General features: G+C 47.5%; 1 protein-coding gene across 2 annotated transcripts in view; it reads left to right on the top strand.

Annotated features, from left to right (window-relative positions):
* CDC25B (cell division cycle 25B) overlaps positions 1 to 15106 on the top strand; it is a 29622-nt gene extending 14516 nt beyond the window's left edge. Inside the window, exons 5-16 of one of the 2 annotated variants that reach the window (XM_081020903.1) lie at positions 827 to 863; positions 1429 to 1539; positions 1677 to 1793; positions 2565 to 2708; positions 3816 to 3893; positions 5678 to 5854; positions 6786 to 6881; positions 7051 to 7113; positions 8438 to 8536; positions 10144 to 10277; positions 11043 to 11154; positions 12584 to 15106. In XM_081020903.1, the coding sequence (XP_080877029.1) occupies positions 827 to 863; positions 1429 to 1539; positions 1677 to 1793; positions 2565 to 2708; positions 3816 to 3893; positions 5678 to 5854; positions 6786 to 6881; positions 7051 to 7113; positions 8438 to 8536; positions 10144 to 10277; positions 11043 to 11154; positions 12584 to 12724 (1309 nt within the window). In that variant the 3' untranslated portion in view covers positions 12725 to 15106. Of the gene's footprint in view, positions 1 to 826; positions 864 to 1428; positions 1540 to 1676; positions 1794 to 2564; positions 2709 to 3815; positions 3894 to 5674; positions 5855 to 6785; positions 6882 to 7050; positions 7114 to 8437; positions 8537 to 10143; positions 10278 to 11042; positions 11155 to 12583 lie in introns of both variants that reach the window. The other variant, XM_081020902.1, reaches the window with a different exon arrangement.
* The last annotated feature ends 11360 nt before the right edge of the window (positions 15107 to 26466 follow it).

Genomic DNA, 26466 nt, shown 5'->3' with positions numbered 1-26466 from the left:
AATAATATTTCAGGGTTTATTATCTCCATGTTCCTGGGGCTGGTGGGTGGGCTTTTTTCCTCTCTCTGCTCATTATTATTATTATTATTATTGGCAAGGCTCCCATTATGGCGCTGGGGAGATTGAACTAACTAGGTCGCCTATGCATGCAGCAGAATCAAGCGGCAAGGTTTTCCTGGTCTGCATGCAGGAAGCTGCCTTGTACTGTCTTAACTCAGTATTGCCTCCACTGATTGATAGCTGTTTATCTGCAGGTTTTCATAGAGGTCAGTCCTGCCTGGATCTGCCCTTTGGGATTGTTGGGGTGTTGTTGAGAGGCTGCAAATGTCCCTTGTGGAAATCGCTATTGCATGTGAAGGAGAATTTACCAAGCGGGACTCACAGCTGTTCATTTGACATTCTGCCTTTGCACACCCAGAAAGTGTGCTTCGGGGTTGGACTAGATGACCCTTGGTGTCTCTTCCACAATCCTACAGTTTTATGATTCTCTGAATCATAATACGTGGTCTCTTGCCTGCAGCTAGAGGCGGGACAGTCAGGAGAAAGCTTTTCTGTCTGGGAGTCCTCTGAAAGTATCAGCCAGTCCTTCGATTTGGCAGAACCCGAGCAAATATCTATTTATCCCGTTCCAGATAGGAATATCTTTTTATGGAACATTGCAAAGTGATTTGAGAATAGAACATCCATGATAAACACAGCAGTTTCATGTGTAAAAAACAACTTTTGAAACCTTCCTAAATAGATTCAGAGTAGGATAAAAATTTCCAGTGGGAGAGAGTTCCAAAGTCTGCAGCTGACGATGATTTCCCTCTTTTTTTCCTTGCAGTGATTATCTTCCCATCAGAAGAATCCAGTCTTTGCCGGTAAGTTTACCAGCTGTTTTTTAAACCAGGAAGCTTCGCTTGGTGCCTCCTCATCTTGAGAAGTGGGGACTGAAATATTCTGTACATGCTCAGGAGCAAGGGAGTGTTTGTGCAGCTAGGCTGAGCCCTAATCTTTCAAAATAATAATAATAATAATAATAATAATAATAATAATAATAATAATTTTAAAAAAATTATACCCCGCCCTTCTGGCTGGGTTTCCCAGCCACCCTGGGCGGCTCCCAACAGAATATTAAAAACACAACACAGCATTAAACGTTAAAAACTTCACTAAACAGGGGTGCCTTCCGATGTCTTCTAAAAGTCAGATAGTTGTTTATTTCCTAGACATCTGATGGGAAGGCATTCCACAGGGCGGGTGCCACCACCGAGAAGGCCCTCTGCCTGGTTTCCTGTAACCTCAGATTGAGAGAACTGCCAGAAGGCCCTCGGAGCTGGATCTCAGTGTCCGGGTAGAACGATGGAGACGCTTGTCCTGTGGGGTTGCCCATGAGAATCTAAACCTGAGTGCAAAACTCATCCTCCTTCACTTGTGGCTTGGCAGGTGCAGTTTCTGGGTTCGAGTCCCACGCTGAGGAACATTTCCAACTGCAAGGAATTCAACAGCTCACTGGCGGCCGAGACGGACTCTGGCCTCCAAGGCAACGGCGGAAATGTAAGTGGTGAGAACTGTGCCTTCCTGGTGCAGCCCCCTAACGCCCCCTCTCCGCCCACTGCGCAGCGCTGCTGAACGGGCGACTTCCTCGCGTCCTTCCGAAAGTTGCAGCGCATCTCTGCTTCCTCCCCCTGCAGGAAGGCGCCATCTTCAAGAAGCCCCTGCGACCTGCGGGCAGGTTGTGCCTCTCCGGTGGTGGGGCTGGCAAGAAGGACCCCTTTGCACAGAGGCCAAACTCTGCTCCAGACCTCATGGTGAGTTCTTCTTTTGCAAGAGCAATACTCTCTGATTTATTTGCTTTTCTGCAGTTTTTGGTCGCCTCTCGTTTCCCAGGTCCCAATTCATGGCGTTAAATCCAAGATGGATTTTTGGTTCTCAGCCGGATGATAACTGTGCCTGTGACTCTTAGCTTAGGTTAGATTCAGACATGCACAGTCCCAGCAGTTGCTGCGTTTTGGGAGAACATTTGCCATGTTGAGCATTGCACTCAATTCTTCTTCAAGAATTGGTGGGGGGGAGAAAACAGCTTTTGTTGCAGAAGTGGCAAGCATAGAAACCCCCCAGGTTTTTTCCCCTTTTGCAGCCAATTGATAATTGCCAATTAAAGTCACATAGCTGGGTTTAAGCAGGTCTTAGTCTAGACAGACCCCGGGTCGGATATCTCCTGGAATTCCTGTTACATCCTGCTGCCATTGTTCTACGTTTGATGAAGAACAGGATATGCCCATAATAAAATAGACAAGGTGGAGGGGCAAGGTGCTTTGAAACAAATACACAACGGTGGCTTTTTTTCAGCCCCCTCCCCATTTCATGTCTTTCACTGTTGCATGTTTTCCTTCTCCCTCCTTTCCCTTTTTCCTCTTGTGACGTGCCTTTTTAAGATTGCAAACCCAAGAGTAATGCTACTGAATTTATGATTGTTGTTGTTATTTTAAAAAGCCACTTTGGGAGCCATCTCGTAGGGCATAAAGGATTTTAATAAATGCAAAATGTCTTGATGGTTCTGTGTTCCTTGCCCCTTTCAGTATTCGAGCCCAGAGAAAGAGAACAGGAGCCCAGGATCTGATAGCCATGTCTACCTCCGCCGCTCGTCCTTGACCTCCTTCATGGTTGATGAAGATAATGATGATGATGGGTTTTTGGAAATCCTGGATGAGGAAGACCTGAAGGTAAGGCTTTTAAGATCCTATCTTGCATCAAAGAAAGCAAAATTCTGTCTGCTTGAACTGCAATCCCAAGCAAGGCTGACTTGGGAGTAGGTTTCAGTGGTGCAAATTCCTAGAGAAACCTGGTTGGCGTTGCAATTTAACCTTCACAGCTCACTCTGCAAACCTCAGCCTGTACCGCCATTTCCACTGCTGTTTTTTGATGTCTGTGTGCAAACTGCTGTTTTTTGTTGAGTTTTCTCCAAAGTCACAAAATTAATTAGACTTGTAGTTGTCTGCTTGTTAGGCGTATAGAAAGGGAAGAGCTGTGCTAAACACAGCTGGCCGATTTTTGAACTTGTCTTTGTGACCTGGATAGAAAATATGCTATCAAAATTGAGATTTTCTCTGAATTCTGTGTGGAGTTTGTCATTGCTTGCAGCTCGGACTCAACAGAAGGCAGTTTTTTGTAGAATTTTGTAGAAGTCCCAAGGGAACAGCGCTGTGGGTCTGTGTAAGGGCCGCCTTTTTGTATGACATTCATATTCCAACCTTCCTCCGAGGAAGGCTATGGTGGCATCCATAGCTCCATTTCATCCTTGCAACAACCATGTCAGGCAGGCTAGGCAGAGAGATGTCAGCTGGCTGAAGAATCGCCCTGGTGAGCTTCATGGCTTAAGAGGAATCGAACCCTGGTCTCCCAGGCTCTGAAACCACAAGTAAAGAATCCTTGGCAGATCTCTTGTAACTTGATCCAGTAGCGTCACTACATATGGCAGATTCGTATATACAGATAAGAGTACTGTCCTGTGTTGTATGCGGGGCAGCCATCAAAAAATGGCCCAGAAATCAGCTAGCACAGAATATTTTGTTCTCCTAAGCTTTAAAAATCGGCTGCTTTGATTTATTGGCTTTGTTTTTAAATTCCTTTACTTTGGCTGTCTTTCTTCTGATGTGTTTTGAGCCTGCCTGTTTGTTAGATTTAGCCACTTTCTCCTTTCGTATCGCTGTTGGGTTTTCTTTGGGGTTCCCCTGCCCTCTTCTTTCCTATTGCACAAACCCCCAGCCTGGGGTGGGGGTCTCCTGAGCCAGCCCCGCTTCAATAAATGGGTCCTACCTTCCCTCCTCCAGGGCGATGGAAATTTCCCGTTGGGTATGGAGAACTTGCTAATGGCCCCTCTGGTGAGGAAGGAAGATGAGTCCATCCTGGTACGTGACAGTGCCGTGTTAACACCCTTTGTTTGTCCCTGTCCCCCCCTCCAAAAAAGAATTTGTTCTGTGGGTGACCAAGGTCTTGGTACTGGTGTTGATGTGGCATTTTAAGGAAGAGAAACTTCAGCTTGAGGGCAGGCCGTCCTTCTCCCTCGTTCTTTCCTCTCCTGAGACCCCCATCTCCTTCCCCAGTGGGGAGTGGTGGTGGGAGGACAACGGGTGGTAAGAGCGGGAGGACTGGGAAGAAGATGTGTTGGAAGATCAAGAGGCAACAGGGCTCAGTGAGCAGGGAGAGACTGGGGAAGAGAGCAGTCCAGAATTGGAGGCAGAAGCAGGAGAGAGGTAGAGATGAATCTCCAAGAACCAGGAGAGGCGTGAAGAGGGCGGAGAGGTTTAGCTACGGGTAGGCACAGTCTCCGATTGCCTGGGGGAAACCCTGGAGAGGAGGGGACTTAGGCAGCTGTGGGGAATCAGGGACCTTCAGTCTCAGCAACTGCTTCATGGGGGAAGACCTACCGGAGATGAGTTGCTGTCCTCATTAGGCCTGAAACTTGTGCAGATTGTGTGTGTGTTTTTTTGCTAATAAAGAGTTAATTGCAGTGGGGTGTTTGGGAGCGGGCTGCTCAGTCCCGGAGCTTCTTGCAAACTTCTCTGGATATGCTAGGGCCGGATGGCCGCCTGGCCTTCCAGCTACTTGCTGAGATTGAAACTGTCCGCATGTTAGCCTGTTTCAGTGACTCCTATGTCCTGGCAGGGGCTGATGGGAGTTGTAGTTCGAAGCCTCCCGGAGGTTGCCAGGTCGGCAAAGCCATGCCCTACTTTTGTGAGGGGAAAGTTGAGTTGATTCAAGCCTTCCCCATGTGGAACTTGATTCTTTTTTTCCCAATTCTTTTTTTATTAATTTTCAATGTGGAACTTGATTCTTGCAAAGAAACAGCGGTGGAGAATTTCTAGAATCGTTGTGTTGGAAGGGTCCTGAAGGTCATCCATTCTAGCCCCCTGCAATGCAGGAAAACGCTTTGTCTTGGACCTTTCCTCCTGACCCCGCGATATTTCCACAAACAGTATATTCTTCGAGGCCATGTGAAATGGCTTTGTCTTTGTTGCGTTTTTAAAAGTCTATATACCGTGTTTTTCGCTTTATAGGACGCACCCGACCATAGGACGCACCTTGTTTTAGAGGGGGAGAACAAGAAAAAAAATTCTCCCCTTTCTCTGCGCAGCGCCCCTTCAGCGAAGCGGCAGGAGAAACGGAGCCCCTTCCATTTCTCCTGCCGCTTCGCTGAAGGGGCGCTGCGCAGAGAGGGGGAGAATTTTTTTTTCTTGTTCTCCCCCTCTAAAACAAGGTGCATTCAGTCGCCTTCAGTGAAGGCAACACGAAGCCTCCGGAGCGCAGAAGGAGTTCCCACTGTGCTCCGGAGGCTTCGGGTTCCTTTCGACCTGCTCTTTGGGGCTGGCAGGGGGAAGCCCGGCTTTCCCCCACCGCCAGCCCCAAAGAGCAGGTCGGGGAGCAGCGGAAAGGCTGTGCGCAGCCTTCCCGCTGCTCCCAGAGCTTGTCAGGGTTGGCGGGGAAAGCCCGGGTCCCCCCCCCCCCCAGCCCCAGGGACCACACATTCGTCCATAAGATGCATAAATATTTCCCCTTAGATTTTAAGAGGAAAAAAGTGCGTCTTATGGAGTGAAAAATACGGTAAATAAAAAGTACCATGCCAAGGTCTATCTCTCTTTCATGCAGTATTGGAGTCTCATGATTTCCCTCTTTCTCCCCCAAACTGGAGCAGAGCCCCCTGGGATCCGGCAAATGCCGCCGTCTGTTCCGCTCCCCGTCCATGCCCAGCGCCGTCATCCGGCCCATCCTGAAGCGGCTGGACCGGCCCCAGGACAAAGAGACGCCGGTGAAAAACAAGCGGCGGAAGAGTCTGGCTGGCGGCGCCATTGAAGAGAAGGAAGAAGAGCCGGTAATTCATGCAACAAAGGCTGCATCACAAGGACGTGGGAAGAGGGAGGGTTGGAGGTGGCAATAAAGGGAATGGGGCCTTTTTAGGGGTGGCTCCCTGCTTGTGGAATGCTCTCCCCATCTGACACCATCGTTGCATATCTTTAGGCGCCAGGCAAAAACGTTCCTCATTCACCAGGCCTTTGTCTTTGAACAATCTGTGGCCTTTTTGCAGGAATATTTTAATGTAGTTAAAACATTCAGATTTTTCTTGTTGACGTGTGTGTTTTGCTTAAGATGTTGGAGGTTGCTTCAAATTACTGCAGCAAAAAAAGCAACTAATGAATTTAAATAATACATTTGGGGGGAGGCAGGCTGCTGATGTGAAGGCTTGTTGTTGTTTAGCCTTCCAAGTCCTAGGGCGCCTTCTGGCCCGGTCTTTTAAGATGGGTTGCCACGTATTTCTTGTGAGGTATTGCTCAATTTCTGGGGGCTGCATCAGAAGAAAGGGGTAGCGGCGGCTTTTTGAACGCTTATTGTGGGTTTGTTTATTTCATTTTGCAAGATTTGTATAGCGCTTGACTGCAACGAAAGTTTCAAAGCAGAATATAGTGATAACATTATCAGTTGTTATTTAAAAAGCAAAAACCTGGGAGGAGATTCTGATGTAGCTTCTGCCCAAATGACTTGCTTGAGCCCATTGCTGGCGCCCAGGAAGGAGTCTTTGCCGGTTTTAGTGGGAGAAAGTTCCCACCTCTGGCCTTCTGGGTGTCAGTGATCTACAACTCCCACCATGCTTTGCCATGCTTGCTGGGGCTGATGGGAGTCGCAGTCCACCAGCGCCGTACAGGGCCAATGGTTCCCTGCTCCTGATCTCGGATGCTTACTGGGTTTGGCATCATGGACGTGGCCACACAGACCCCCTAACAGTCCTTCTCGTCTGCTTTCCCTAGAAACCTCGGCTGGTTCGCTCTCGCTCCTGCTGCCCCAGTGAGATCGCAAACATCTTGGACAATGACCACCGAGAGCTGATCGGAGACTTCTCGAAGGTACTGGCAAGAATCCCTGCAAACCGTGTTAGGTTATGCAATGCTATGCGCGTACTGCCTTTTGGCCAGAAAAGACTGCTCGCAGTACCAGTGCAAACACAAAACAATGCAAAATTGAATGAAATTGTAACCTTTCAGAAGGACTAAAATGCGTTTGTTTCCCTGCTAGGCTTACGTTTTGCAAACGGTGGAAGGGAAGCACCAGGACCTCAAGTACATCTCTCCAGAAATGGTGAGCAAGTTTGGAATCCAATATCCTGGGCTGCTCCTTTCTCTTTCGCACAAGGGACCTGTAGCTTTGCTTTCCGCAGCTGTTGGGGCCACCACCTTGAAGACCTGGTCATACAGCCTTGCTTTACCCATGGATCTTGTGCCCCAATGCAACTGTTCAAAAATGCTATACTGGGGGAAGGAGAGCTGGGAGGAAATTTGCATCTAGAAACCGATGCGTCCCGGTTCTGACCAAACTCTGCCTCCTAGAGCAAAATATACAGTAGGAGTTTGGTCAGAACTGAGTCTACACTTCCAGTTAACACTAAAAGCATTACTTCTGGAACATGAGCCACCATAGTCGCTAGAGGGCCATTAAAATTTGGGCTTTTTAGACTCCTACCAAATCCTACCTATCAATTTGATTTTTGATTTCATTGTTACGTTTTATACTGTATTTTATGCTGTTTTTTGTAGCATCAATTAAAGTGTTTTAAATTTGTTGTTAGCCCTGAGCCTGGTTTTCTGAACCGGGAAGGGCAGGGTATAAATAAACATTATTATTATTATTATTATTATTATTATTATTAGAGGATATATTTAAAGTAGATAATTAAATGAGTATATTAAATGAATTTGGATATGCAGAAGATGATAAATTTAAGGGACCGCAGAAAAAGGGGGAAGGAAGTTGAACTTTGAAATGTTAAAATGATTGTAGAATAATAATAATAATAATAATAATAATAATAATAATAATAATAATTATTTATTTATACCCCGCCCATCTGGCTGAGTTTCCCCAGCCACTCTGGGCGGCTCCCAATCAAGTGTTAAAAACAGTACAGCATTAAATATTAAAAACATCCCTGAACAGGGCTGCCTAATGAAGAACTAATGAAATGTATAAACATGAAAAGTACAGTGGTACCTCGGGTTAAGTACTTAATTCGTTCCGGAGGTCCGTTCTTAACCTGAAACTGTTCTTAACCTGAAGCGCCACTTTAGCTAATGGGGCCTCCTGCCGCCGCCGCACCGCCAGAGCACGATTTCTGTTCTCATCCTGAAGCAAAGTTCTTAGCCTGAAGCACTATTTCTGGGTTAGTGAAGTGTGTAACCTGAAGTGTATGTAACCTGAAGCATATGTAACCCGAGGTACCACTGTATAAATAAAAACATAATAATAATAATAATAATAATAATAATAATAATGAAGTTTGGCACCAGTGACCTCTTCCAGGCTGCACTCCCAGGATGGCAGCAAGCAGTGCTTAAAGTCTCTGGTGCAAAATAATACAAGTGATTCTGCGTATGGCTTATTTTTTACTGTTGTCCTTTGCCCGCAGATGGCGGCTGTGCTGACGGGCCAGTTCAGCAACCTCATTGAGAACTGTGTGATCGTGGACTGCAGATACCCCTATGAATATGAAGGAGGCCACATCAAGGTGAGCACTCTGCCTGCTTGAGGTCACTGGCCGGAGTCGGATGCTGGGTTCGAGGAACCTCCCCTGTCCCAAGCGCAGCTCAAGGGGCTGAGGGATCACCCTGTCAGAGTCCTGCCCGGCTCGGGACCCTCCTGCTGCCAATAAAACAACGTCCGTCTCAGGCTGGAGGATTGTACAGTACACAGGACACCAGCGACTACATTTTTGTAGTATTTTAGTTGGGTCGTGTTGCCAGTGGGAGCTGGTTGCTCCTTCCATACGACGCCCCACCTCTGGAAACCCCAATACGTGGTGCTATTCCCAGTGGGGGCATTTGTGGGGCGGGGGCAACCCCTCAAAAGCCAAACTAAGCTTGTTTTTAAAAAAGAGAATAAGCCCAGTATGCCTCATGAGAATTACTTCTGACCCCTGAGGTTCGTGGCCCCATCCCTTCGTGTAATTTTGGAGGTGGAAGGGGACACCAGGGGTCATCTATTCCAACCCCCTTCACTCCCCACGACCGACTTTGGAGGGAAAACAAAACCTTGCATCATTTTTCTCGCTTATCAAATTGTGTTTTCCTCCCTGTATCCTCAGTGTTTTGTAAACTGTATATTGATGGATGCTTTTTAAAAAAAAATAAATCGGTGGTGGCCCTTGCATTTGGTGTTGTGTTTGACGTGCAAAAAGGCTTTCTTTTGCTCTGGCAAACCCCTCCTGTGAGGTAGGCTATTCCTGTTGCCTGCAGAGCCTGCCTTCCAGCTACCAGAGGAGGTCTGGGAAGTGGTGACCTTTCAACACCCCTTGTCCCCCAGATCAATGTCCAGCTCTTCAGCTGCTGGCTTCCTAAAACTGGACCGCATAACAACAACAACAATTTTTTTATTATTATTTGTACCCTGCCCATCTGGCTGGGTTTCCCCAGCCACTCTGGGGCGGCTTCCAACAAAGATTAAAAATACATTAAAATGTCACACATTAAACACTTCTCTGAACAGGGCTGCCTTCAGATGTCTTCTCAAAGTCAGATACTTGTTTTTCTCTTTGACATCTGGTGGGAGGGCGTTCCACAGGGCGGGCGCCACCACCGAGAAGGCACTCTGCCTGGTTCCCTGTAACTTGGCTTCTTGCAGCGAGGGAACCGCCAGAAGGCCCTCGGTGCTGGACCTCAGTGTCCGGGCAGAACGATGGGGGTGGAGACGCTACTTCAGTTCATTTCATTTCAAGTTCAAGAGTCCTGGCAAAGCACAAAACCCATACCCCTATAGAACTCTATAATCCTGGACTAGCCGAGGGCTTGTTGACATCTTCCTGTCCAGGGGGTTGGACTGGATAGCCACTGGGGGGTCCCTTCCAACTCTGATTCTACAAAATTGGAAAGTATCACGCTAGAAACCTAGCATCGAGTGGAAGTGAGAGTCATTGGTGGGGAGTCTGAGTCTTGCTCACTACAGAAATCTTTGTTCTCTCAAGATCGATTCCCTTATTTCAACAAGCTTCGTATTCTGTTGCATACCTGCACTTAAAAGTGTGTTTTGCGCACCAGGTGTGGAAGGGAGGGAACTGATGATGCTTTTTGCTATGGTTCTGTTTGATGGATCCTGTCCTGACCCTGCCTTTCTCTCCAGGGCGCTGTGAACCTTCCTCTGGAAAAGGATGTGGAAGAGTTCCTTCTCAAGAAGCCCATCGTGCCGTGTGACCCGGCAAAGAGGGTGATCGTTGTTTTCCACTGCGAGTTCTCCTCCGAGAGAGGACCCAGAACGTGAGTAGCTTCTGCTGCCTCCTCTCCTGAAACCCAGCCACTCCCAGTTTTTCTGAAATAGGTGTTTTCAGATTTCCGTTTCCTTCAGGACTAGGGGCTTGAAGTGGAAATCTCATATTATTATTATTATTATTATTATTATTATTATTATTATTATTACCCAGCCCTCAGGGCGGCTAACACCAATAAAATCACAGTAAAAACAAAGGGGGGGGGGGAGAAAAGAAAAAACCCAATTTAAAATACAGGTTAAAATGCAATTCAAAATGTAGCCTCATTTTAAAAGTAGCCCATAGATCAAGACCATAAGGGGAGGGAAACATAAGGGTCAGACTGAGTCCAAACCAAAGGCCAGGTGGAACAGCTCTGTCTTGCAGGCCCTGCGGAAAGATGTCAAGTCTCGCAGGGCACTAGTCTCTTGGGACAGAGTGTTCCACCACATTGGGGCCAGTACTGAAAAGGCCCTGGCCCTAACTGAGACCAATCTAACCTCTTTGAGGCTCGGGACCTCCAAAGTGTTGTCATTTGTGGACCTTAATGTCCTCTGCGGGGCATACCAGGAGAGGCGGTCCCGTAGGTACGTGGGTCTTAGGCTGCATAGGGCTTTAAAGGTCAAAATCAGCACCTTAAACTTGACCCTGTACTTTTAGTCCTTTGATGCCCAGAACAGCAAGAAAACCGTGTGTGTGTGTGTGTGTGTGTGTGTACACCTGCATCTCCGTATTTAAGATTATGTGTGTTAACAATTTGCACTCTCCTCCATAGGTGCCGTTTTGTCAGGGAAAAAGACCGGGCCAGCAACGATTACCCTTCTCTGCACTATCCTGAGCTGTACGTCTTGAAAGGAGGCTATAAAGAATTCTTCCCGCAATATCAAGTGAGTTTTTTGCGATGGGCTTAGACAAGCTGGAATGTGTGCAGAGGAGGGCAGCCAAAATGATAAAGGCTCTGGAAACTGATCCTTATGAGGAACGGTTGAAGGAGCTGGGCATGTTTAGCCTGGAAAAGAGGAGACTTCAGAGGAGATATGAAGGTCACCTTCAAATATCTCAAGGGCTGCCACATGGAAGAGGGAGCAGGCTTGCTTTCTCCTGCTCTGGAGGGTAGGACTCGAACCCATGGCTTCAAGTTACAAGGAAGGAAAGATTTAGTCAGAAACATCAGGTAGAACTTTCTGACAGGAAGAGCTGTTTGACAGTGGAATGGTCTCGTTTTGGAGGTGGTGGACTCTTCCTTCCTTGGGGGGTTTTAAGCAGAGGTTGAATGGCCATCGGTCATGGATTATTTAACTGAGATTCCTGCATTGCAGGGGGTTGGACTAGATGACCCTCGGGGTCCTTTCCAACTCTACAATTATCTGAAAATAAGCTAAACATCACCATTAAACCAAAAGTCACATTGTAAGATTAACAAATCCACGCAGCATTTTATCATTTGTACAACATCAACAAAATACAGTTGTGCCTCAGAAGTCGACAGAATCCGTTCCGGAAGTCCGTTCGACTTCCAAAGCGTGGCTTCTGATTGGCTGCAGTAAGCTCCTGCAGCCAATCGGAAGCCCCGTCAGATGTTCGGATTCTAAAAGAACATTCAAAAACCGGAACACATCACTTTCAGTTTTCGATTGTCCGGGAGCCGGAACGTTCTACTCCCAAGACCTTCGGGAGCTGAGGTACAACTGTAGTGATATAAGTGAAAAGCTACTCCTTTCCCCTTGTTGGGTACCCAAGAGCCCATATAGAGTCCTTACATGGGTTCCCTATTGGTAGGAGAGAATAACAGAGGCCAGCCAGAGAATATTGAGAAGCAAAGCAGCTTGTAAGCCTGATCTTTATTAACTGTTGCAACAGGGTGCTCCCCTCACACTCTCCCAAGTTATGCATGCAAGCCTTTATATGGACATTTTAAATTGTCCAAGACTACCCCCAGAAACATCATACATACATCACAAAAAGGCGGTCTACAACAGAAATCTGAGTGCGTTGTTTTTGCCCTGTCTGCCAGGTTACCTGTTAATGGTCACTTGACTGGATTACCTGGGGAGCCTGGCAGCATTTGTGAGGACAATGGGGAGGTTTCTGCATTTCCTTTGACCTTGTAGAGAAATATTCGAGCTGACCAAAAGAGTCAAAATGGCTTTTCCTGTGGGTTTTAGACATGTGGTTTATAAATTTATATATGTGTTTGCTTGGTACATTTATGAACATTTATTATATATATATATATATAAGACCTAAAAATTCCTATAACAGTAGCAATCGCAAAAATAAACAAAGCACTGATTGTTCTCTCCCTCCACAAACCAGATGCACTGTGAACCCCAGAACTACCGCCCGATGCACCACAAAGACTTCAAAGAAGACCTTCGCAATTTTCGCCTGAAGAGCCGCACATGGGCTGGGGAGAAAAGCAAGCGAGAGCTATACAGCCGCCTCAAGAACTTCTAAGGCGGGGAGGGAGTGGTTGGGAGGGGGGGATATTTGGGGAGAGGGGCTGCTGCTGCGGGAATTAAGGAGCCAGCCGTTTTTTCCTCACACACTTAATTCAGGGTGGACTTGTGCAGCGTGGGAAAAACAATCGACGTTTCTTTTTCCCCCACTGACTGTGCTCATTTGGAGACTTCAGATTCTGGGATTTTTTGGGGGGTGGGGGAAGTCGCAAGTGCTTGTCTAAACAGCAACTCCAGCAATAGTGATACCTCTGGATTCAGCGGGCTGGAACCTGCCTCAAATGCTGTGAATCTCCCTCTGCCGGCTTGGGTCTTTTTCTCTCTCTCCGACCCCGGAGATGTGCTTCTATCACCAGCTTCTGAACCTTTTCTCCGGGAGAACTTGGGGGAGAATCTCCTGCACCCTCCGGCTCGTGACACCGCCTCCCTTCAAGAGGAGGGGGGAAACTAGGCAGCTACTGGGAAACGTCCACTATAGGGGCAACGAGGAATCTTGCCCCACAAACTACATAGGAAGCGACATTGAGGTTGTGCATGGTGTGTTGTGCATGAGCCCCATCGAAGGGCCTGTCCGCTTGGAGGCGAGGATTTCGGAGGACAAAATGCACCCGGGAAGCAAGTCTTTTCCTCTCTCCTACCCCAGGACTACCATTGAAAAGAAACGCAGTAAGCCAGTCTGTGCTCCTGGCTGGGGAATCTGCCTCCCACCTCTCCTTCTTCCACCCCAAAGTGTGGGCGCAAAGGTTTATCAGCTCTGTCCATAACGAAAGCTTCTTTCCAGTTGCACACCGCAAATTACCGGGGGGCAGATGTGGGGAGAAAGCACTTAGAAGGAACTCTTAGTTTGCACAGATTCCCACGTTCTGTGTTTTTGCAATGTTGAAATCGGAAAGTAGAACAACTTGCTGTTTTTTGTTTTTTTTTATGAAGTTGTGGGATATATCACTCCTATCAGGCTCTTCTGAACACCTTTTTATGTTTAATTCAGATACAGAAGATTGTAGATTTTGCGTGTGTTTTTTTAAAAAATTGGGGAGTGCTTTTAATTTTTTGTTTTTACCGCAAACCCATTCTACCAATCCTCTTTATTTCCACCGCATGTGGCAGATGCATGGAAAACAGAGGTGTACCTACCTTTTAAATTTGGATGCAGTTTATTTATAGTGAGCCCAGGATGGTGGGCAGAGATGTCACAGAAGTTCTGAGCGGAAGGGAAACATTTTGAAGAAAAAAAGACTGCATTTTATTATTTGGGGGACTGTCCTCTACGAAAAGCCCCCAGCTCCCCCCAAAAAACCTGCCAGTATCTGGGTGACAAGGAGTCTAATGGGCTTCAATATTAGGAATTTTAGCAGTACTTGGCACTTGGAACTATCTCCCTGCCCTGGAAACCCCACCCAAGAGCTCTGAAGTCTTGTAGCTTGACTATTTTTGGGATTGGGGAGAGGAAGAGCCCTCTACCTGAATGCTGTATGTTTCCTTCTAGAGAAAAAGGACTTTCCGTTAACTGATTTGTAGCGTGAGAGGCCAGGCCTTTGCTCATTGGTCAGGCTTAGATCTGTGGTGTTTCGTGCGTGCCACCAAATTGTTGGAGACTCTAGACTTCGAACTGTTTACTGCCCATTGGTGGATTCCAACTTGTGTGCGTGTCGCACTTGTCTCTTAATAAACCACCTCCACATCACTGTGATAAGCCCTGCAGCCATTGCTAACCAGATGCCATGGGACTACAACACCCATCATGCACCTTGTCTGGCAGGGGCTGATGGGTACTGTATTCCCAAACACCTGGAATGGTGCGCGGTTCCACTGCCAAGGTTGACCGACCTAATTCTGGACGCGGCTCGGACCCGGTTGCTGTGTCTCCCGCGTCTTCACGGTGGCGCTTAATCTCTGCAAGTTGGGAGCCATCGCTTCTACTGTGAATCCGGCATCCCTGACTCCCCTCCTGGGTTGCAGGGAGCCGGGGAATCGGGGCCCTCCACCTCACGCTTGAAGTTCCTGCTGAGACCCTGCTCTGATGCAGAAGAAAGGCCCTATTTGTGTGTTTGTATATATATCTATTTATGCTCATGGTTCATGATCCTGAAGCCCACACTTGGGTTTTCTCTGCGTCGGGGTGACCATCTGTAAAACTCTTGAATCCGGTTTGCCAGTGTGTATTAAACTTGTGTTTTCACCTGAGGGGGGAGAGGGGCTCCCGGATATCGCAAGAACGATGATTGTTTGCTTTGTACACCCAGTGTGTGCTCTCTGCACCCCTTGACATTTCTTCCATTGGAAAAAGGAAAAACGCTCTTTTTTTTGTCCCTTCGCCCCACCCCTAACGCTGTCGTGTGTAATCAGGGAGTGAATAAACTGCGAAGCTGTTTCAGAAAAAGTCTCGAATGCTGGTCTTTCTGCAGAGCTTTCCTGGCGAGCTGCGGTGGTCACTCCCGTTTGAAGCGGGAGATTCACAGAATCGCAGAACGGCAGAGTTGGGAGGGAACCCAAGGCCATCTAGTCCAGCCCCCTGCAATGCAGGAATCACAGCTAATCACATGATTTCCCCCTCTATTGTGTGAATGCGACTTGACTGGGGTTGGTGATTTGTCCACAGGACTAGTGCTTCCTTTCTTTGGGGGGGGGGAAGTAGGGGTACGCATACCCCTAAACATTTATTGGGGTGCAGTATTTCAATATGAATAGGAAAATGAGAGTACCCCTAAACATTTTTCTAGGAAAAGAAGGGCTGTCAATTTATTTTTAATTTTTGCACCATCTGTCCCAAAAGTCTGCTCTACCCAGAAATTGCAGTTCTTTTGGTATTTTGCCATGGCGTCGGGTTTATTTGCTGTCCTGGTTTCTTAACACACTCAAGGGCTGTTTCCACTGCCCACATTGCTTAGAGTAGACCATGTAGGTTTATGTAGGACAGTCTCCTGCCTGGCCTCCACATCTCCCAAGGCATTTGGCCTTACTGTGCCCTCTTATCTACTTTTGCTACTGCCACATTCAATTCATATGCCACCCCCACAAAAAATACCTGGCAGGGATAGGATGACTGTGTGGGGCTACCCCTCAAAGCTGTAGAAACACACACACACACACACACACACACACACACACACACCAGTGTGTGCAGGTGGGATCCTAGCTTTCCTCCTAGAAATGTTAAAAACTTTCATGAGGACTAGGTACCAGAACCGTGGTATCAATGGGATTTGAATCTTCTAAGGCAGCGCTCTGCAAATAACATTTCTTTAGTCCAGTTCTGAGACCTCAGAGACATGAATGAGGGTTGCCAGGTTCAAATCAGCTTGGAGGAGGTGGCTCCTATAGGAATATTACAGTATAGTAGTAATACGTTTTGCCTTGGTTGAATCTATAAATGTGGGAATATAGGTTTAAGAGCAAATCCTGTGCATGTTTTGTTGTTTAGTCGTTTAGTCGTGTCCGACTCTTCCTGACCCCCTGGACCAGAGCACGCCAGGCACTCCTGTCTTCCACTGCCTCCCACAGTTTCGTCAAACTCATGCTGGTAGCTTCGAGAACACTGTCCCACCATCTCGTCCTCTGTTGCCCCCTTCTCCTTGCGCCCTCCATCTTTCCCAACATCAGGGTCATTTCCAGGGAGTCTTCTCTTCTCACGAGGTGGCCAAAGTCTTGGAGCCTCAGCTTCAGGATCTGTCCTTCCAGTGAGTACTCAGGGCTGATTTCCTTCAGAATGGAGAGGTTTGATCTTGTGCACGTTTACTTGGAGGTAAATCCAATCAAGCCCAGTGGAGCTTTCTCCCATATTAAATGCACAGGCTAGCGAGCCGTAAACCACCTGAAATGCAAGCTTGGCTTAGCTGGAGACTTTATTCAATCAAAATACAGAAGAATAGCTTGCAGAAGATATCCTGTCCAAAGGCAGTGTGGTGCAGTGGTTAGAGTGTAGCACTAGGTCCTGGGAGACCAGGGTTTGAATCCCCACTCGCTCATGAAGCTCACTGAGTGGTCTCGGGCCACTCAGTTTTTGTGGGAGACAACAATACCCATAGCTTTGGGGGGGGGGGTGAGCTATGAAGGCAATCAATAAACAAGCCCCACTGAATTCGTGGTGGTTAGAAAAGGCGCTGTTGTTTTCCAAACAGCCTTCAAAATAAACTGCATTCACAGCAGATCCCAACTGGCAGCTCTCGGTTAACTTTTTAAACTTTAAAACCAGGAATTAAACGGCCTCTTTGTGTCACGTTGCCACTGCTGGCCTCCTTGGCACGCGCTTCCCTAACCTACAATTGACGGCTGCCAAAACGGGCAGAAGTTCACGTGGCTCACGTTTTTGGGAAGCGAAATGCCTCTACCCACCCAGAGCAGAACCACGTGCTGCTTTATCCAGATCAGTTCAAAAAGCCAAACCCTTCGCTTGCGCGATTCGCTGGCAGCATTTGGGGGGAAATCTGATGTGAGCTCTTCAAAAGTTGGGAAGCTGTCCCAACACATGCCTTGGAAGGGAGCCTTGGTCACGTCAACATTGAAAGTTTAAAATAAACCCTGGCAAGGCTGTGGAACTCCTCTCACTGCTCTAGCTAGCACAGCCTTCCCCAAAGCCAGTCAGAATGAAATTGCTTGCCCAGGTGTAAACCTCGTAGCTTCCGTCTGTCTGGAATAAGGCCTCGATGTAGAAAGTTAAGGGCTATATCCATTGCTCCTCTCTCGTGTGAACCGTAGAATAGCGCATTTGGAAGGGACCCCCAAAGGACATCTAGTCTAACCCCCCAGCAATGCAGGAACCGCAACTGGAGAATCACTAACAGATGGCCCCCAAAACTGCTGCATGAGGCCCCTGGAAAGTTCTCCAGAAGGAAACTGGTCCTCGGACTGAGAAAAGTCTCCTGCCCTGGCTCTGCCATTAGATGGAATGAAGTAGCTGACTTGGGGTATCAGGAGAAAGCAAATTGCTCATTATTAAATGTAAGGTAAAGGGACCCCTGACCATTAGGTCCAGTCGTGGCCGACTCTGGGGTTGCGGCGCTCATCTCGCTTTATTGGCCGAGGGAGCAGGCGTACAGCTTCCGGGTCATGTGGCCAGCATGACTAAGCCGCTTCTGGCGAACCAGAGCAGCGCACGGAAACACTGTTTACCTTCCCGCCGGAGCGGTACCTATTTATGTACTTGCACTCTGATGTGCTTTCGAACTGCTAGGTGGGCAGGAGCAGGGACCGAGCAACGGGAGCTCACCCCGTCGCGGGGATTCGAACTGCCGACTTTCTGATCAGCAAGCCCTAGGCTCTATGGTTTAACCCACCGCGCCACCCACATCCCTTTTTTATTTAATGTACTGCTGCTGTATTCTTCCTTTTTTTGCTTGGCCTCAGGCACCAAAATAACCTGAGTGGCCTTGGGCACCTTGACTGCTGGAGGGTGGAGATGCTGATTGCTTCTCTGCCTCAGGCCACCAAATGTCTTGGGCTCCCGCTCTGGTTTTGAAAGCCGACACTCCTTTTTGACACACCTGGTGCATGGGTCAGGATCCTGCCAGGCTTCTTCTGCTTAAAAATGTTAGATTGGTCCCTGCACCTAAATCGAGGAAGCCTTACGCAAGGGGTTTCACTCACCGCTTTTGTCTGGCTTAAATTTTGTTGGGCCTTTGCGAACCTGCGCCATTTGCAAAGAAAATAAATGCGCAAACAGTGGCATGTGCGATCTGACCGTCTCCCAAGCTGGCGCCCTCCTGGCGGGAGTTGCAGAAGGGCAAAGCCCTTGGAGGGCGCCAGGTGATAATCGGCCAACTTGTGCAACCTCTGAATGAGTAACACAGCTGTTTCTCAGACTGCTTGCATTTTAACACAAGAGATGCTTTTCCATTCATGAAAGGGAGGACTATGCCTGGAATGCAAGGCGTGTCTAGAGCTACCAACAGAGAAGGGTGTGGGGCCTTCTGGGCTTAAATGGAGGCCCCACCACCGACTTTGCCCCCACTGGTTTGGAGTCAGATGTATGTGTGGTCTATGCCCTGCCCAAGCCAAATGGTTAGGTATATGAGCCTGTCTCAGCAGACGTTTCCACATCACGTGCAAAGAAATCATTGTTTCCCACCCCACACCTGAAATGGTTTGATTTGGAAATGGAAGTCAGGTTTCTTCCTGGGGAGGCGAAGGCATACAATGCCTGTGTGTCTCTGGGTGTGCATTTTTAAAGGTACACTTTGCAACCTAGGTGAATGGCAGCTAACAGATGGAGGTTGAATCCTGACAAAAGGACTGTTTTGGGGGGACAGGGGGTGAGCGGGTGTGGAGCACTCCCTGGTCTGAATGGGGTAACTGTGCCCCTGTAGGACCTGGGAGTCATTTTGGAGGCGCAGGTCAATTCTGTGTCCAGGGCAACTGTCTACCAGCTCCATCTGGTATGCAGGATGAGACCCTCCCTGCCCGCTGTCTCGCCAGAGTGGTGCATGCTCTGGTTATCTCCCGCTTGGACTACTGCAATGCGCTCTATGTGGGGCTACCTTTGAAGGTGACCCGGAAACTACAACTAGAATGAGGCAGCTAGACTGGTGACTGGGAGTGACCACCGAGACCACATAACACCAGTCCTAAAAGACCTACATTGGCTCCCAGTACATTTCTGAGCACAATTCAAAGTGTTGGTGCTGTCCTTTAAAGCCCTAAAGAGCCTCGGCCCAGTATACCTGAAGGAGCACCTCCACCTCCATCTTTCTGCCCAGACACTGAGGTCCACCTCCGAGGGCCTTCTGGCGGTTCCCTCCCTGCGAGAAGTAAAGTTACAGGGAACCAGGCAGAGGGCCTTCTCAGTGGTGGTGCCCGCCCTGTGGAACGCCGTCCCACCAGATGTCAAGGAAATAAACAACTATCTGACTTTGAGAAGACATCTGAAGGCAGCCTTGTTTAGGGAAGTTTTTAATGTCTGATGCTTTATTGTATTTTTATTATTTTGTTGGAAGCCACCCAGAGTGGCTGGGGAAACCCAGCCAGATGGGCAGGGTATCAATAATAAAATATTATTATTATTATTATTATTATTATTATTATTATTATTATTATTATGAATATGTGGGTGTGTGATTCAATAGGGCTTTAGAGATCAGACATGGTGCAGAGAAATGTAGCTAGACAACCTGTGCTTTCACCGGAAGGCAACAGGTGAGATATACCTAGGCAGCTGCCTTATACAGAGTGACACTATTGGTCCACCTTGCTGTCTTGTCTACACGGGCTGGCAGCAGCTCTGGAATCAGGGACGCTTTCTCAGCTCCGCCTGCAGGTGTAGGACTTTCTGCCTGTTCGCATTGGAGAGAATCTGTGATGGGAGGAGCTGGACCTGTTGAACAGATTCTCATGCCATAGTTAAGGCATTTGGTCCCCATCCTAAAGAAGAAGGAGATAATGGCAGTGTGATTCTGGGGGTACTTAGGGTTCATGGTGTAAAATCATAGTTTTAATTCTATTCATGTGTAATTGTTTTTAGCTGTTATTATTTTATCCGTAAGCCGCCTTGAGTCCCGTTAGGGCAAAAGACAGGGCATAAACATAACAACAAGCCTGGATAGCTCAGTGGGATAGCACATGGCATTGATAACACCAAGGTTGCAGGTTCAATCCCCATATGGGACAGCTGCGTATTCCTGCATTGCAGGGGGTTGGACTAGATGGCCCTCAGGGTCCCTTCGAACTCTTATGATTCTACAACTGTTAGTACACACGCCTTTAGCAACTTGGGACCAGTTTACCTGTGAGATCGCCTTACCCCAGATACGACCTCTTGGCTGCTTTGATCATCAGAACTGGAACTGTTACAGGTGCCACCTAATACCCGTTCCACGTTGGTAAGAACTCAACTGTTGAGTGTGGCAGTGCCTATACTTTGGAACTCCCTGCCACTTGAGATCAGGCAGGCTCCTTCACCACACCCTTGAAAACATTTTTATTTACACAAACCCAGGGTTTTTCCCCCCAGCCAGAGCTCAGCTCCAGCACCTCTCAGGTAGGTGCCTTGGCCATTCTAAGAGGGCAGGAGGTCATGGTGAGATCTGGCACCTCTTTTTCTAGGAAAATAGCACTGGGCAAGCCAACCTAGTTACCTAGAATGTTGGTGTGTGTCTTAGTTTATGGCTGGTTTTAATCTTTTTGATCGTTTTGGGTTTTTTTAACAAATAACTGTGTTGTAGTAAACTGTTTTGAGGTTTGTTTGCTTTTGACAATCAAGTGGCGTATACATTTTAGGAAATAATAAATGTGTGTGTTTGCGATCTGTCTATGTACAGTGGTACCTCGGGTTACATACGCTTCAGGTTACAGACTCCGCCAACCCAGAAATATTACCTCGGATTAAGAACTTTGCTTCAGGATGAGAACAGAAATTGTGCTCCAGCGGTGCGGCGGCAGCAGGAGGCCCCATTAGCTAAAGTGGTGCTTCAGGTTAAGAACAGTTTCAGGTTAAGAACGGACCTCCGGAATGAATTAAGTACTTAACCCGAGGTACCACTGTATATACATATGCACAAAACACCAACGAGAAGTATACAAAAACCAACAACCTCAGCGACAACCATGGTCATATATAACAAGGATGTTGCTTTGCAGCAGGGGGGTGTTTGGGTTTAAATAATGGCTCTTTTTTGGAGGGCAGAGAGGCACGTGTGAGGCTGAGGGAAACCCTCTCACGTGGCCCTGCAATGTGAATTTGGCTGACTTTTGCAGAAGTACGGCGAGGAGGGCAGGCCCTTCCTGCTCAGCTTTAGATCTCGGGTTTCCGGACTCTGTGCCAAGTCTTCCCGGAATTGTGAATCACTGTTATGCTAAGCCACCGCACTCGGTCTTCAAACCTCGCACATGGGACCTTCCTTCATGTGACTAGAGAGAGGCCCTTTCCCTCCGTCCCACGCTGGAGAACAGGACCTCCTCCGCCTTCTAAAATCACAAATCCCATCCTGCAAAGGCTTTGGATCTCTCTGTCCATTGGTTGGTATTTTTTCCCCCTGGCCACTTGGCACGATTTTATTTCATGACAGGTTAAGAGGTGTGTGGCAGAGGAGTCACAATGGTTTGGGTTCTGTAATTTAACTGGTCAAGTTTATTGCAGTGGAGAGAACAGGTCATAATTCATTTGCAAACACACACAGGGACGAACTTGAGAAATACTATTTCTGCACTTCTTGTTGCCTGGCCATGCTTTCTCCTGAGGCCTGCAATGAAAAGAAAATGTTTATTATTCACTTTTTGCCGAAGAGCAAACCACCCCCAGTCCTCAGGATTTTAAGCACAAGGCTTGGGAAAGAACGCTACCCTCAAATAATGGAGAATTCTAAATTGGGAAAGACTGCGGAGGGAATAAAACTTCAGTGAAGGAATGGCAACAGGGAAGGCTGATGGGAACATGGCAGGCGGTGTGAATAAGAATAAGAATAAGAAATTTAGAATTAGAATTAGAATTAGAATTAGAATTAGAATTTATTTATACCCCGCCCATCTGGCTGATGGGCAGCTGCCACTCTGGGCAGCTCCCAATCGAGTGTTAAAAACAATACAGCATCAAATATTAAAAACTTCCCTAAACAGGGCTGCCTTCAGATGTCTTTTAAAGATAGGATAGCTGCTTATTTCCTTGACATCTGAAGGGAGGGCGTTCCACAGGGCGGGTGCCACTACCGAGAAGGCCCTCTGCCTGGTTCCCTGTAACCTTACTTCTCGCAGCAAGGGAACCGCCAGAAGGCCCTCAGCGCTGGACCTCAGTGTCCGGGCTGAATGATGGGGGTGGAGATGCTCCTTCAGATCTACTGGACTGAGGCCATTTAGGGCTTTAAAGGTCAGCACCAACACTTTGAATTGTGCTTGGAATTGTGCTTGGAAACATACTGGGAGCCAATGTAGGTCTTTCAGGATCAGTGTTATGTGGTCCCGGCGGCCACTCCCAGTCACCAGTCTAGCTGCCACATTCTGGATTAGTTGCAGTTTCTGGGTCACCTTCAAAGGTAGCCCCACGTAGGGCACATGGCAGTAGTCCAAGCGAGAGATAACTAGAGCATGCACCACTCTGGCGAGACAGTCCGCGGGCAGGGAGGGTCTCAGCCTGCGTACCAGATGGTGCTGGTAGGCAGCCGCCCTGGACACAGAATTGACCTGTGCCTCCATGGGCAGCTGTGAGTCCAGAATGACTCTCAGGCTGCGCACCTGGTCCTTCGGGGCACAATTACCCCATTCAGGACCAGGGAATCCTCCACACCTGCCCGCCTCCTGTCCCCCAAGAACAGTACTTCTGTCTTGTCAGGATTCAACCTCAATCTGTTAGCCGCCATCCATCCTCCAACCGCCTCCAGACACTCACACAGGACCTTCACCGCTTCTGATTTAAGAGAGAGGTAGAGAGAAGACATAAACAAGAGAAAGAAACAGGGTTGCCAGCTTTTTTTTTAAACTCCACTCTGTTCTTTTTGCATACAAATCTGTGCTCACCACCAGCAGTTGGCAACCCTGCAAAATGGGCTCAAAGGGGCTACAATCATTTTGATATGATGTCTGAAGCATGTGTCTGTGTCTGTGTAGGTGGGAAACAGATCATAAATTTTGAGCGGGAAAGATGGGGACTGGAGGGGACCTCTTCTGATAAACTGGCCTAGGATTGGCCCTCATCTCTTGCCGTCTTCACCTTTTCCAGGACACCTTGACTCAGCAGCCGAAAGGTCACCTTCCCCTCTCCATCCCCTCCCATCTTGCCTGTGATATTTTGGGAAATAAAGAAAGAGCAACTCTCTCCCTCTGCATTTCACCTCCCCCTTTTGCACCATACGGTGGTTCTCCCTCACAACAACCTTGCAAGGTAGACTCTGCCAGGAGATGCTGAGCAGCCCAGGGTCAAGCAAAGCAGCGTCATGCGTTAGTGGGGATTGGAATCAAGGCTCCCAGCCCAACACTCTAACCACTATACCATGCTGTCCCCCCCCCCCACGCCTGAGGACTTTCTCATAGTGGCCAAGGATGCGTAACTGCTGACCCCTTGAGAAAACCGAAGTCCTCTTTTGCACGGTCCTTTTAAAAAGCCTCTCTGGAAACTGCCAGGAGTTAGCAGAGAAGCACAAGAAGGGTTAAGAAGCTGCACCCTCCCTGGTTTGGCTCCCTAATCTGAAGGGGAGGAGCTGGACTTGGGAGTCTTGGCCCCCAGGCAAGGAGAAGCGTGGGAAGCGAACTGAGGGAGTGTCTGAAAATTCGTAACCTCCACTAAAGTTCTCCCAAAGGCACAACTTTCAAGCCTGGTCTTGCTTTTCTGTGTTGAGTCTCCTCTTGCAGCAACACACACACAACACACACACACACACACACACACACACACACACAGGCATTTATTTGGGAGGAAAACTTTGAAGGCAGGCAAATGGAAAGGAACGCCACCTTCTAAAACTGCTCCTGTGCTGGATAGGGGAATGAGTTCAAAGAACCCTTGCAATTTCCTAGTTTCTGTTGCTTTGATTTTCGCAGCCTTTCAGGGCATGGTGGTGCAAAACAGGCAGGCTTCCATCACAGCATAGGAGATTCAGGGGATATATTATGATTATTATTGCTGTTACTAAGAAAAAGTTGCTTTTTTGTGTGTGCAAAAGCACTCGCTTATTTTTGCTGCTGCATCATCACACTGTTGACTCGTGTTAAGATGGGCCCCTTTGGCCTGATCCAGCTGCAGGGCTCTTTGCAAATCCTTATCTAACGTTTATCAGAGTAGAGTAGGGCCATTGAAATTAATGGGTATGGCAAGCTTTGGGCCCCTAATTTCAGTAGGTCTATTTTGAATAGAACTTAGCTGGAATTCAAACAGCAGTTGAATATGAGCTAAAGCTTGAAGCTTTTATAGAAGCATAGTATTCTGGGATGCTTAAGGCCTGAGTTATAATGTTTTCTTATTTTTGACAGTTGCTAAATGTATTATGGCAAACCATAGAGTTGTAGAGTCCCTAAGGGCCATCTAGTCTCACCCCCTGCAATGCAGGAATCACAGCTATGCGGTATATATAATCACAGCAAAAAAACCTGTAACAGGGGGAGACTGGATAAGAAAGTTTAGGAAGCAGCCCAATGTACTAAATTACTTGAATACATAAGATTAAGAGATGGAAGGCAACAAAAACCCAAATTTGAAACAAAGTGTGGGTATACTACGAATTTTAATTGTTTAATATGAATTTAGTGGATTGCAATGAATGTATTTTGCTTCTCTCTTCTCTACGTTTTTGGCATCGTTGGCTCTCCATTTGAAATTTCAAATCATGCTGGATTTAAGACTGTGCAAAACGACAACAAACCTCTGGTTACGTGAAACATATTCAATAAACACACAAGATGTAACCGGCTAAGTAGAAGACCCTTCTACTATGTTATAAGATCCACTGTCCTGTGATATCATATATGAGTTTGTACTACTGATGAAGCCCAAGATGGCGAAACAAGGCTAATATTCCAGAAATCCTTGTCTTAGACTCTGTGAAAGGATTCTGTGGAACTGCAACAACCTTTCATGTGGATTGTTGGATTTTATGAACAGACAAGTGGAATAGACACTTTCACATATAAGGACCTTATGCATAAACTGATTAGAGAATGAACTGATCCACTGGGTCTTCTACGTTTTTCGTTGAACTTTATGAGCTATTTCTGTTGAAATCTACAATTCAATACAATGAATAGTATATATTATTTTTTCAAACGTACAGCCGGTTACGTCTTGTGTGTTTATTGGATTTAAGACTATGGCAGATTGCAAACCCAATCTTGGAGCGCCCCCTGCTGGCTGACAACTGACAGTGTTGTTCTGTCCTTTTGCAAATAGGGTCACACCCATACCAAAGCTTTAAAGCACATCATGGTTTCTACCCAAAAGATGCTGGGAACTGTAGTTTGCTAAGGGCGCTGGGAATTGTGGCTCTCTGAAGGGCAGACTGCAGTTCCCAGGCCTCTTTGGGAGAAGCTATGTACATCACCTTGCCAACAAAGGTCTGTATAGTTAAAGCCATGGTTTTCCCAGTAGTGATGTATGGAAGTGAGAGCTGGACCATCAAGAAGGCTGATCGCCGAAGAATTGATGCTTTTGAATTATGGTGCTGGAGGAGACTCTTGAGAGTCCCATGGACTGCAAGAAGATCCAACCTCTCCATTCTGAAGGAAATCAGCCCTGAGTGCTCACTGGAAGGACAGATCCTGAAGCTGAGGCTCCAAGACTTTGGCCACCGCATGAGAAGAGAAGACTCCCTGGAAAAGACCCTGATGTTGGGAAAGATGGAGGGCGCAAGGAGAAGGGGACGACAGAGGACGAGATGGTTGGACAGTGTTCTCGAAGCTACGAACATGAGTTTGACCAAACTGCGGGAGGCAGTGGAAGACAGGAGGGCCTGGCATACTGTGGTCCAGGGGGTCACGAAGAGGCGGACACGACTAAATGACTCAACAACAACAAAGAGTTGGAAGGGACCCTGAGGGTCATCTAGGCCAACCCCCTGCAATGCAGGAATCTCAACACATGGTCTCCCATCCACTTTGAAACCATACAGGACCCTGCTTAGCTTTGCAAATGTGCTAGCCGTTTTATTGCTGGGTGCTGTGGGTCACTTAGATATCACAAACAAGTTGTTGGCAGCAGACCTTTTTTAAAATAATAATAATAATAATAATATTTATTAGATCCCCCCCCTTCCCGACGGATAAATTTTGATTAAAGCAGGAGAGAGAGGGAAAGGCTGGGATTTGGATGACTCTAAGCCATCTGGGTGAGTG

The sequence above is a fragment of the Podarcis pityusensis genome, assembly GCF_964106645.2.
Source record: "Podarcis pityusensis genome assembly, chromosome: 9".
Lineage (NCBI taxonomy): Eukaryota > Metazoa > Chordata > Lepidosauria > Squamata > Lacertidae > Podarcis > Podarcis pityusensis.
This window is presented reverse-complemented; position numbering and strand designations above follow the sequence as displayed.